Here is a 13,223-nt window from a genome sequence, read left to right as displayed (position 1 = left end):
CATAAGCAGAGAGGAAGACAGCCTAGCTCCGTACAACATCAAAGAAAGTTGTGCAATGCACAGACTTCTAGCTGCTATCGCACTTACCCACAATGGACAGAATCACGACCACAAAGTCAAAAATGTTCCACCCAATGGTGAAATAATAGTGCCGCAAGGCGAACATCTTCAGCACGCACTCGCAGGTGAAGAAGATGACAAACACCAGGTTGATCCAGTAGAGGATGTTCTCCATCTGCTTGCTTTGTGTGTCTGTCTCCACCATCATGGTCACCATGTTGAGGCAGATGAGCATCATGATGACTATATCAAATGCTTGCTGAGTAACAAAGTCAAAGACAGCTCCTTGAATGCGGTTCTGTGCAACAGGAGAGAGACAGTGAACCAAACAGGTTTGAACAAAAGTCTACTACTAGCCAACAAATCTATTTCACTGCTGGGGGAAACGCAGATGAGGACACAGCATTATCATGATCTTTGCTACAAAGACTTCAAGGCAGGCTCTACCCCATGGGTCAGTCTGTTTGTGGGAAAGGTACGAAAATGCTACTCCTTAAACCCTAAACATGCTACCAAAAACCTATTATCAGCATATCTTGCTTTGTTTAGACTGAAGGCAAGGTGATGCATTTCCATTCACACGTGCAGAAAGCAGCCAGGTCTATATTGCTGTAGCGACTCTGGCTGCAGAGTACTTGAACTAGATTTCAGCTACCTCCTTCAGGTCCTGGCAGCAGGCAGATCGGCAGGATGACTTATCTATAGCGATGCAGACATTACCTAGGGGACTTGCCCGATGTCATACACGAAGCAGAGAAATACACTTTGGTCTCAAAAAACATAACCCACGTGGCTGGCTGACTGTCCGAGGTCCCCCTCCCTAATGCCAGGAAGCCTCCTACTCTATGGCTGGCCTTTCAGCCAGACAGGATTTTCAGATTGTTTTGCTGATTCAAGTGAGTCAATTGATTAATATCAACCATGGCTGTAGCACTTTAACCTTTCTCAGATCATACCTGCATTATAATGACAAGAACATGGTGATGTGGAATCAAGCATGAGGGAGAACAAAGGAAGCTTTTAGAGCTGAAGCTCCTTTGAAAGTCTGCTCTGTGTTTTCTCCCTTCAGTACTCTTTAGATCATACTCACCAGAGGTCGGGGAATAGGTTTTTGAGGCTTCTTCGAGCCCAGCTTTTTCATGGCATTATAGTACTTCTTTTGTTCTTCTGTCATGAAAATATCTTGACCTCCAAAGTAAAGGGGCAAAAGAAAAACTGGTTACAATCAGCTCATCCACCAAAAGGGAAAGGAATCACACACTAACTAAGTCATGAGGATACCTGCCATATGGGAAGTTGGTGGCAGCTATTTTAGACAGAAATAACTTGTACTAATACCCAAGACATGCTAATTTTCCTTTAAAGAAAACTGAGTATTTTTCCTATGAATAACTCATTTTTACTTCATTACATCCTTCCACTCCCCTCTATTTCATTTGCAACAAACCAGCAGCAGAGGTTTCACATTTGTTCTAAAATGAAGGCCATGTAAGCAGGTACTTTATACATGCAAATCCTCAAGTTCCAGAGAAGAAAAGCAGTATTAGAGAGAGAGGAAATGACAGTGGCAAGGGGGAAGATACCCTATTTCCAGTCTGTATATCGTAGCAAGACCAGAAAACAGAAATGCATGAAAATTAAGTTGAGGGAAATTTTCCAAACTTGCGTAGAGCTCTAGCTAAAATTTTGCATCGTCTCTTGCACTCTCTGAGCCTGTCCAGCCACTCTCGGCGGGGCTCTGTAGGGAGCGATGCACTAAAAAGTCACAGTGGTTCTGCAGCCTGTAGCTCTAAGAGAGGAGGCCAGAGCCACCGAGTGAAGGTCTTTGGCTTTCCTCACGTAGAAAAGTCCGTCTGACCTGAAGAAGCAACGGTTCTGCCCGTCACATAGGCAGGCCTCATCTGCCCTACAAATTAGCAAAAATAAGATCACTTATCTTTTTCTTTTGTTGATTGAAGTTGTCAATGATGACACCAATGAACAAGTTCAGGGTGAAAAAGGAGCCAAAGATGATGAAGATTACAAAATATATGTACATGTAAATGTTGTCCTCATACTTGGGTTGCTCTTCTTGCTGAATGGGAGAAGAGAAATAAGGGACATTTCAAAGGCATCTTAAAACACAGTTAAAATGAAGACGGTTCTGCGAGCTTTCCAAAGGGGTGCTCACTTAACAGATACAAAATAAAAACAAATCTAGATCAGATTTGAGTCAGTTTACCTAAAGGAGAAAGCAATTGCAACAGAATCACCTTTTTCCTCACATAGATTATACCTTGGATCCCTCTTTCCTCCAGATTTCTACAAAGGTAATAGGTGCAATCAAAGAAAATGTAACCAGACAACACGTCCTTGATTGCACAATAACTCCAGCGCCTGCCAAGACAGGACTGTGAGGGAAGCATTAGTCATGTTTCCAAGTATTCACATGTAAGGAGTCATGCTCTATAAGCTGTGGTTATATCTGGAATCTTAGTGTCCTCACGCTGTTTAAAGTAAAGCAAAAGTATATGTGTGCGTACTGTAGCTACATTCAGGGAAGCTAGAGGGGGAGAGCCTCCCAAAAACCACAGAAAGTTGTTAATACACAAGCTTCCAAACCAACCACCAAGAGTTTTTAACTTAGTATAGCCATCAGACCTCATTTTCAGAAATACAATATGCTACAGTTTAAACTGACTTTGACTGTAATTGACGTCAGTTCTGCTGTATTAGGCCCATAAAATATACAGTAATTTGCAAATCATAAAGAAACCATCACTGCAATGACAAGCACTGTCAGAGTGAAAACATCATCCTTTCTTGTGGAGAGGGGCATCTAAGTACATCATCTGATCAAAAAGGGAAAACATTTTTACATTGTCCCCATGTATTCATACTGCTTTTTTTCCTGCCCTGCACTCAGCATGTGACAAGAAAAAACATTTTAAAATCTTTTCACGTAAAGCCAAGAGAAGAGGATAAAAGAGGGGGAAAAGGAACACAGTGGTATTTGCATGATTCCAGCAAGTGAGAACAAGAAAAGTGCCTGAAGGAAGAATTCCAGCCGTTCCAGGATTTCTGAAACTGGATTCGGACAGAGACTTGGGTTCCCATGTAGGTGCAAGGTTCACGGAGACCCTCCTGGCTAATTCCTCTCCATAATTTGTTTTAATGAAATCTATATTCTTGGTGTATTCTTTATTCACTGCCATTCTACTCCAGCAGGAGTCTTCCTGCCCCATGCAACCAGAAGACTCCTGCTCTTTTGGGTTTGGTTGAGTGTCTTTTAACTTACTAACAGCAGTAAACTAAACATAATCACAGCATAAATACATAATATAAGCACAGTTCTACCATTTTTACTCTTGAATTTAAAGAAGACAAAATAGCAGAGTGATGGGCAGGTGAGACTGCATGTGGTCATGTACCTTACCTTTCTGGAATCTACCGCCGCATACATGATGTCCATCCAGCCCTTGAAAGTCGCCTAGCAAAGAAAACACACGTTCTCTTAGACAGAATTCATCTGGAGAAAAAATGAACGAGTCTGATTTATGTCAGCTCTATCAAGGATTCCTCGGCACTCTTCCCCTCCCTTTATAATGAACTTCGACACTATTTAAAAATGTCTCTTTTCATTTAGTCTAAATGCACAGATTTATTGTTGTCTCATGGGAGAGCCGGTAGACTCTTTTGGGGCCGCTTCCTGCACTGGGAGACCCAAACTAGGCAAAGGGATGAGAGATGAAAGAGGGATTGTATTCCAGACCCAAACCCGGGGGAATTAATGGGAACGCTGTATTACATGGAGAGAGGGAATCAGTCAAAAACAGAGAAAATACTTTAGAAAAGCTCATTTTTACCAGTACTAGGGAGGTGACAAAGGCAAAACTTACAACTTGCAGAAGAGCCAGATATCCTGCCCCAACGTTGTCAAAATTAATTTTCACGTTCTTCCATCGAATCTCAGTGGAGTTGGGCGGCATCAGTGCTTCGCAGTCGGTCTTGTTGTTAACAATATCTATTTCAAAGCGCTCCTCAGCTGTTTCATTAAAGCAGTAATGATATTTCCCGGCAAACAGGTTAACCCCCATAATGCTGAAAATCAGCCAGAAGATAAGGCAGACCAACAACACATTCATAATGGAAGGGATAGCGCCAACCAAGGCGTTGACAACCACCTGTGTTGGAAGGGGTGGGAAAAAGTTTCAGTATAAAACACAAGGCAGGAGACAGCAAGCATCAATACAGCTGTTTTTGGGGGGGGAATTGGAGGTAAGGCCACTGACAGATCGGTGGCATTTACTCCATGCAAAGTTGGCAGTGAACTTATTCCAAGCGGTGAAAAAAATCTGCTTAAAAGCCACCTACTGAAGCTCTGTTTTTTAAAATAAAACAGGCCAGGCTGTTAGCTTTACTGGCTTTGATTTTGGATTTGGTTTTTTTTTTAGTTAAACAACAATTGTGTTAAATAATTTTAGTTGCCAAAAGGGAGAGGGGATATTGATGAGTGAGGCTCAAACTCTCTTCTTAGCAACAAACAGGCTCCTAACTAGTTTTCTCAGAGCCGGGTTGGACAAGACTTTTGCTGGTCAGCCAGGGCCCTTACGGCCATTCCCCACTTTCAAACAAGGCTGTTTTCACTTCAAAGCCTGCTTCCTGCTCCCACCGAGCGCCGCAGCAAGCGCGCGGCACCGACGCCGACGGGAGCAGGACCAAGCCCTGGAATTGCTCTGTTAAGACTCAGCAGCGAGTTGGTGTAAACATCAAGATCATATTTGTGACTAAGCAAGGCCAATCATGTCGTCCCAGGCAGACAGCTGAGCATGCAGCTAGGCAGGCTCGAGAAGACAGAAAAGCCATGTTCCTTCCTCCAAACTGCAGCAAACGCAGCGCCGAGCGCCAGGGCTTTTGTCAGAGCTCGTATCTGCCGCTGTCTCCTAATTTTAGTCCTTCCCAGTTTGGGAGCTGCATGTCCCTAAGCATCCCTGACCAACACATGACAAAACTTAAGCTAGCAGGCTTTTAATAGAGCTAGGTCAGCAGGATATTAAATCTTTTATTATGCTCTCCTAATTTAGACTCCGTTAATAGATGAACAGAATCTAAGCTGTTTTACCCCTCTGCCACAGTTTTGAAAGACGTCTCTGATAGACTGTGATCCGGCAGCCCTCAACTACCAACCCACGGGCCACGGCCGGCCCTGCCGCGGTTCCTGGCCGCGCCGCAGCGTCCCCTCTCCTCCTCCGTGAGCCGCCTGCTAGGTGCGGCCGCCACGCACGCGAGGAGCTCTGCGGCCAGACCTCTCCTCCGCCACGGCGAGCAGGAAAAAGGGGAGACAACCGTGGTCTGCACAATAAGGGGCATTACGACACTGCCGCCTAACACCATGAATCCGGCCCTGTAACCCCAGCGACTTGCAAAGCCAAAGATCAGGATCAGGCCCTCCGGGGGGCTTTATCCATGCCGCCTTTGCTGTCACCCTCCCAGCTGCATCCCCGCGGGATGCTCCACCGCTGCACACCAATGCGCCGCCAACCACGCCTCGGGATTTTAAGGCTCTTCGGGTGTTGGCATGCTGGTTTGTTCCAGTTCACCACAGCAACGAGAAAAAGTTCTACATCCTCCTGTAATCATCTACCAAAACAAATACGGTCACTTAGAGTACGTCGAATTTTTACAGCTTTCAAACCGATCCGAGAGAAGGAACATGGCTTTTGTGTGCAGACTGAACATCGGCAGTTGACAGAGATGCATGCACGTTTCATAGCAGTACTGTCATACTTCCTGAGGAATTTCAGAGCAGAGCAAGCTCCTTAAGATGCAGATTACTATGGAGTAGAGAAAAGCAAAGAACTACATTTTGTGTTTCCTTTGCAAAGGCATTTCAGATCTCTAGCCTCTGGCTCAGAAGAATTGTTCTGGTTGTACAGGGCAGCAACACTTGTCTTAAAACAAAGGAAAAGTTAATTGGTTTTAGGTTACTAACAGGGTTACTGAGTAGTAGTTATAATTCTATATCAATTTTACTGTACTGAGAATTCCCCACTTTAAGCATAAGAATTTCTTGTTTGTGTACTGCAAATCACAGCCTTCTCTCCCACATGGTTTTAAAATAGCATTTGATATCTAGAGATTTAGTGCTAGGTCTTCTCCTTTGCGATTACACTAGACTCTCTCATGACACTTAGCTAAACTATTGATTAGCAATATACTTTAGCAAAAAAGGGGTAAAACACTTCCACCTGGATAAAATTTGTCCCCATGTAGAGTCAACAATAGCAGCTCTAGCTTTGTGCCAAAGGAAAAAAAAAAAAGTCATCCTTTGAGACTGTACTACATACTAAAGCTTAGCATTACGCTAACAGAGCCTACATGATACATAGAAATAACGGCAGGATGACTTACCAGGGAAGGAACAACCCTCTTTGGATTTACTGTCATATTGTTTACTCCTATATCGCTTCCTACAAAATTTGAGAATTTCTTTGAAAATTCCTGATTAGTTCATTGCATCTTTCACACTGCATTTTGCACTAAATTACAGCAGAGCAAATTAAAGGAAATCGGAATGACCCAAGTGGAATCACTCCAGTCGTACACTGAAGTCATCTAAGTGACTGCTATTTTCTTCAGGGCTTGGGGTGGGTGGAGGATTTTTCCCCTGTTTTTTTTTAATATCTCTCTAATTGTGAGCTAACTGAGGTCTAGCACAAAAGACCGAAATTATTGTTCTAGCAGCAGCTGCAAACCCATTAATACAACAAACCCTTTACTTACAGAAATATACAGTTTTTTTGCATGTTCTTGTGAGTTTATTTCAATCCAAAAGGGAAAAAAAGCACCAAAATACAGAATATTAGTGGCAAAGTAGGAAGACACTGCAGTAATTTCGGATCCCCAAGACAGTGGTGCTGTCTAACAATTTGAGGAAAGCTTGTTAAGTTCAATGCTTTGCTTGTGCTTTACTGCTAGTTCCACAGTGACAGGACAGGGGACCATAAAAGCATGGTAAAAGGGAGGGAGTGGAAAGGAAAAGCTTCACTATCAGACAAGGCTTCCAGTCACCACCAGACTGGACTGAGAACAACAAGGTGCAACAAGAGGAATTAAACCAAAACCGTCTTTTTTTTTTTTTCCTCTCTCCTCCAAACAGCTGAGCTCCCCACCCTGCCCTTCCTGAGGGCCTGAGTTAGGAAGGAAGGAAGCTGCTTTTTACCCACTTGCACGCAGACTGCATTTTTAAACCCCCTCTGATATTCTTTCAATCAAATTCCACCAGTGGCCAACACCGAGAGGGGGTGGAGACACTGAGGTGGTTCAAATTCTGCTTCTTTGCACCTGGTGATTCTCCCTGGATAAAAAAAAAGTTACAGCTGAGAAGCCCCCTCGGATGCTAGAGGTAAAAGCCAGGCTAAATGAGAACAGCCAAGTGTTAACATAGTCTACAAATGGCATGTGGTTTGGGCCAGTAATTAATGTAATGAGGCAGCTTAATGCATCTCCCTTTCTTAGGAGGGGAGTGTGCAGCGGTGGGCAGGGTGAGGGGACAGAAACGATAGAGGTGATCAAGTCAGCAGCTGCATCATGATTCTGTTTGGAAGTTTCTTTCCACCAGTTTGATCAGTTCTAGCATGCGTAAAAAAAACCGCTCCACAGGCATGCAGAAGGATCAGCTGCTAATGGCATCTTACCCTCATCCCCTCAAATCGGGACAACGCTCTTAAAGGCCTCAAAGCTCTTAGTGTCCTAAGGGACTTTATGGCACCTAGTTCCGAGTAGCCCAGGGCATTAGCTATAAGGCTGACTAAAGAGACCTACACAGAAAATAGAAAAAAAAAAAAAGAAAAAAAGAAAGAAAAAAAGAAAGAAAGAAAAAAAAAGAAAAAGAAAAAAGAAAAAAAAGGTTCCAGACTGTTAGAATGAATCCCCTAGCACTGATTGCCCAGCCCAGACTGCCAGCCTGGGCCCCCATAGATAGATACCGAAGACATGACACCAGCTGCCTACTTCACTTGACTGAAACGACCTGGAAGGAAATAATGCGGTTGAGAAAGGCATAAGAAAAAAACATAGGGGAAAGATAAGTGAGAGAGAGGCAGAGACACACAGACGGAGAAGGGGTCTGTCGGAAGGAAGAGCCCAAACGGATGACAAAAACCTTACCCTCGCCCTTTACTGTCTGCAGGATCCCAGCGGCTCCCATTAAATTAAGCCAGACAAATGTTAAAGGTACCTATGAGAAAGAATACAGATAAATACACACACTGCACAAACTGCGCTCAACTTGTACAGCAAGCCACCGTGCTCACACCGCGTGGCAGCGTCTCGTCCATGGCCATGCCTTCAGGGACAGGATCTGTGACAGAGAGTTTGCTTCTGCCAAAATACTTTTGAAAAATGTGAACACCAGCTCCATGACATATGATCCATCTTTGGTACTAAGGCAGCTAAGTCCAACTTTTATTGCCTTAAAAACCCAAGAACAGGGCGTTTTTTGCTTGACAGTTTGCAGAGCAACTGCCAAGCACTTCTGTGCTTCTCGAAGTTGCAATGACATTTGTGACCGTCTTTGAGGGAAGATTAGGACAGGTGAGCACATCCTACAGACAGGGAAAGCGAGTACACACCAATTGCAAGGTGGCTCGAGCTCATACCCTGAAACTCTTGACAAAGCTGGAGACAGGTTTCTTATACCCGTTTTTCAACACCATAACCACAAAGACAACATGTTTTCTTTGGCAGCTTGGAACCAAATTTAGGCCCTACAGCTACTGGATGTCCTTAGCCAACGGGGACAAGGGCAGCGCAGGGTCTTGCAGGATCAAGACTTGTATTACAAAAACGTGAACGCATGGGACCATCTAGTTTTAAACTGCCACGTGCATTTGGGGCAGCAGTCCAATTCCCACACTAGCCAAGGGAATGCTCTTTGGATTAAATCAGACATGACTTGGCCAAATAACATCTACAGACCCCATTTCATCTGCATCCCACTATCTTCCATTTTTGGCTAGTATCACATTACAGACACAGATAAGAACAGATATGCCAACCTTTGAAAAAAAAAAAAAAAGGTGAAAAAAAAGGACATCAATATACAGTAACAAATAATGAAAAACCCTGAGACCTCCTCCCATAGCAGTTTTTCTTTTTGATCTTTAGTTAACTCTCAGAATAGGACACTTCCTATTCATCCTTCTTTTTTTAAAAAAGGGGCATTAAGATACTAATGTGAAATTAATTACAAGGATGATCCTTAAAAAAGCCCATACACTCCAGAAAAATTTCAGGACCACATTTCAAATATATAAACATGCAGGAGAATTTCTGTGCCAGCTTCTGGACTTCCTTCATCGTACCCGCCAACTGTCTTCTCACCTAGGATACGAGAGACTGAACCTAGGATCTTCAGAGGTGAAAAGCTCGATTTGTACAGCCTGGTCTGAAGAATCACCTTTTGTTATTATAGGTTGTAAAAGACTCTTACCCTCTGCAGGCCAAGCACATGAAGGCATGTATTTCCTCATCCAACACCAGTACGTGATCTCTACCCATCACAGCTTTCCAAGAACGGTACCACTGCCCAGACAGCAGCAAATGAACATGTTCTCAATCTATCTGGTAGAGGGATGTTGGGAAGAATTACAAAACTTGCCTGCGCTTGCAGGATGCAGATTCCATCTTATTCTACTGTTTGCACCTGCGCTTCGTGTTTTCTCTGTCTTCCTATCTGCCCCGGAACAAATGGCCACAATAGATAAGGCTCTTTTAAGGTTCTTCCACGTGGTTTGGATTTTGAAATTACACTGATTAAAAAAAAAAATGCCAGGGATGCCCCAAAGATTTACAACAGAGCCTTTGTGAAACAAAATCAACCTGGAACTGGTACATTAAAGCCCTGGTTCCCTGGAGTTTAGCTGACATTTGGATCCCAGGCTGAGCCACTCCTTTTCTACCATAGATCGAACAGTCGCTGTTTGGGACACTGGGACTGCACAGCTATTTGAGAACATGCAAATCACGCCAGAAACAAGCAGAATGGAAAAGGCTGTAAGAAGTCATCTGATGGGCAAATTAACTGCGTGACCTCCATCTCAGTCTGGGCTGCACAAGCAGCGTCAGCATGGGCATAAGCTCAAGGCAACCTAGCCCACCGAGCAAAATCCGTTCCCGTGAAGCTCTGAGGAGGGGAGTTCCTCGGTAAATTCACATAGAGCAGCCATAGGACTTTACTGGAAGACTGATCAGGATTCAGATCCCAAATTTCAAAGTATGGATGGGATGTAGAAGCAGGAGCTATAAGGTCCACCTACACAACGTACAGCATTTCTCTCCCTAAATATAACATGGGGGAAAGGCTTAATTGAGTCCTCAGTTTCAGAGCTTCTTCCCCTTAGGATAACGCTTTGCTCCCGATTTGAACTGACAAAATGGCAGTGACATTTCTAGTGGTTAATTTAGCTTCCAGTGGCTCTTCCCAGTGTTATTCTCTCAGGACACTCCAGCAGAATACACAGTGGGCACCGAGGTAAGACGAAAGGAATTGCAAATTGACTGAAAAGCAGAAGCCTTCATTATTACCCAGAAAAAGACTTTGTCTTCACAAATACACCCAGCAAGCTTTGGGAATCAGAGGAGGAGGGTTATTTGACAATGCTATCAAACCTGAAAAATAACATTCAAGAGCGTTGTTATGATGCAAGTCTTATTCTCCATTAGTTATGGCTGCCATCATGTGACTTCATTTAAACCCCATCTACACCACATTAGAAACGTTGAGAAAAATGTGTTTAACAGATACAGGAGAAGATGCGTAGCTGAGATTTTGCTGAGTAATATTCAGTCTTGGTTCATTATTTTTAATATCAACTTATTCTATAGCTTTTGGCATCTCAAATTCACACTTCAGATTTTTTGCAGGCAAAAACGTGCAACTTTCCCACCTCTGGTACCAAGGGAAATGAGAAATTTCTACTGAAGAACTATGAATGCAGAGAGCTCAGGTTCCTCATATGTATCACTTGCACTGCACTTGTTCACTGCATGTAAATCTGCTACCTGACTGGGAAGTCCCATATCTTTACCCTACCAGTAGCCAGGTGCTTTGGAAGGAAGACAATAAAACTTGTAACACATCTGCCAATTAAACTATTCACTTGTTCCCAACAGCTGGAATTCAACTCACAACATGAAGCATGAGGACTGTGAATGACTGCTGTTTTTGTTGCAGCATGCTCAAGTGCTGGTCTTCTTTTTAAATACAATACCCCAATGAATTTAATTTTCTGAAACGCTCTCCTCAAAGCAGTACAGAAGAATAGGTGGTATCTTGTATTAGTGTCCACGTTAATACTTGCACTTCAGTTTAATGCAGTGAAAGAGATACAGAGTTATTTTCAGAGGAGTTACTTCTTCAAGACGTGTGTTAAAAAAGAAAAGGTGTTAAGGAATCAGAGAGGACTTTTTTTTTTTCTTAAATATTCAGTTTTCCACCGGAAATGTAGACATCTTGAGTCACTTCTGCCCCTGAATTCCAAGGATAGTTCCTCCACCTACTCAGAAATATTTCCAGAGTGCTAATGTCACTGAACAGCAACTTGGCACAAGTGAATCATATTCAAAATATTCCTTCTCCCATCATGGGACTTGGAAAAATGCTTGTTTGTTTGTTTTTAATACTTCTTCTTGGGGCACTCACTAGGACACTGTTTCACAACTGGATGTGACAAAATTTTTGAGAGAATCCAAACATTTGAGATCCTAAATTTCCCCTTTCTACAATTCTTAGGACTCCAAGTCCTATGGACTTCCTGTAAGTCTTTATCAAAAATCCATTTATTTTAAGTGCCCGTGCTGGTTTTTTTTTGGACTCAGATTTATTACTAACATTCCTCTCTACTGTTCTTGTTTTAATTCTCAAATTCATTCTCCCAGCCAAGATGTTCTGCAGGGAGATTCCAGGGCGATTATGTGCTGATCCGTCCAGACTGACCACCACTTCCTTTATTCATACCATGATCTCTTACCAACAAGCTACTCTCTCTGTTGTTTGATGTGGTCCCTTCTTTTTCCCCTGGGCATTAGATTTTTTTTTTTTTTTTAAAAGAAGGATGATGTTGAACTTCATTTTGCATGATAAGCTTGATAAGTACTCTGATCTGTACAAACGTAGGAAAGGACCTGTTACTCTGAGCACCCATTGTTCAGAATAACAGACCACGTTAGGCAGTAGTAACTGCCTCATCATCCTCCCGTGGTTACGAACGCCAACAGATCACTTGGAGAACAGCGGGTATCAGTGCCTGACCTTAGGGAATGCCAGGTTTGCAGCCAGCATAAGTTCTCCCACTGCTGACACCTGCCAATAGCTCAACATGCCAGAAGGCCTTTTAGAGACAATCATTTCAACAGAACACAAGGAAAGGCTGGAAAACCCTCCACGATCTGCACAGGCTCACTAGGAACTGCAGGGCAGAAAGTCCACAGTTGCATAGGGAACATGAGCAGTACTCACTGGGCTCAAAGGTTTCATCTTTCATCATGTTTTAGAAACTTACGGATATCTGGGATTCAATGCACTTCCTCATTAAACATATGATTCAGTTCTCAGGAGAAAACATGACCCCAGCACTCTTCTAACTAATATTTTTTTCCAATCAGAAATAAGGAGAAGAGGATACATACAGCCACAATGAGGAAATCCAGCCAGCACCAGGCGTTGGTGAAGAACTTGACGAATCCATAAGCACACCATTTCAGCAACATCTCCAGGATAAAAATGTAAGTGAAGACCTTGTCTGCATACTCCAGGATGGTCCGGATGGTTTTTCTCTGTTCTATGTAAATATCCTCAAAAGCCTGGGAAATAACCAGGTACTCTTGTCAATGATATCAGATTTATTCCACAGTTCTACGCAGTAATCCAGAAGTTTACTCAAACTATATTGAGATGAACAGTGGAATTACATTTCTTGTAAGTGCAACTTATCTGCTCTAGTACTTGCAACAATTCAACACCAAACCAAAAAAAAAAAAATCCTGCAAAAACAACCCTGAGAAGCTAGGTTTAGAGAAGAATGTCTCTACCTTTTAGGCATTCAAATAAAATCCTTTCTTTCTAAATGCTCAGCACGTACTATCTCTCCTGTAACACATGCAGGCAGGTATTCCCTGCAGCT

General features: G+C 43.0%; 1 protein-coding gene across 4 annotated transcripts in view; it reads right to left on the bottom strand.

Annotated features, from left to right (window-relative positions):
* SCN8A (sodium voltage-gated channel alpha subunit 8) overlaps positions 1-13,223 on the bottom strand; it is a 49,138-nt gene that overhangs the window by 5,128 nt on the left and 30,787 nt on the right. For all 4 annotated transcript variants that reach the window (XM_064498713.1, XM_026114318.2, XM_064498712.1 and 1 more), the window contains 7 exons: positions 12,730-12,903; positions 7,737-7,859; positions 3,939-4,223; positions 3,476-3,529; positions 1,997-2,134; positions 1,151-1,255; positions 88-358 (listed from right to left, as the gene is read on the bottom strand). In XM_064498713.1, the coding sequence (XP_064354783.1) occupies positions 88-358; positions 1,151-1,255; positions 1,997-2,134; positions 3,476-3,529; positions 3,939-4,223; positions 7,737-7,859; positions 12,730-12,903 (1,150 nt within the window). The remainder of the gene's footprint in view (positions 1-87; positions 359-1,150; positions 1,256-1,996; positions 2,135-3,475; positions 3,530-3,938; positions 4,224-7,736; positions 7,860-12,729; positions 12,904-13,223) is intronic.

The sequence above is a fragment of the Dromaius novaehollandiae genome, chromosome 28, assembly GCF_036370855.1.
Source record: "Dromaius novaehollandiae isolate bDroNov1 chromosome 28, bDroNov1.hap1, whole genome shotgun sequence".
NCBI lineage: Eukaryota > Metazoa > Chordata > Aves > Casuariiformes > Dromaiidae > Dromaius > Dromaius novaehollandiae.
Note: the sequence above shows the minus strand (reverse complement) of the source record. Positions and strands in the feature narration are given on the sequence as shown.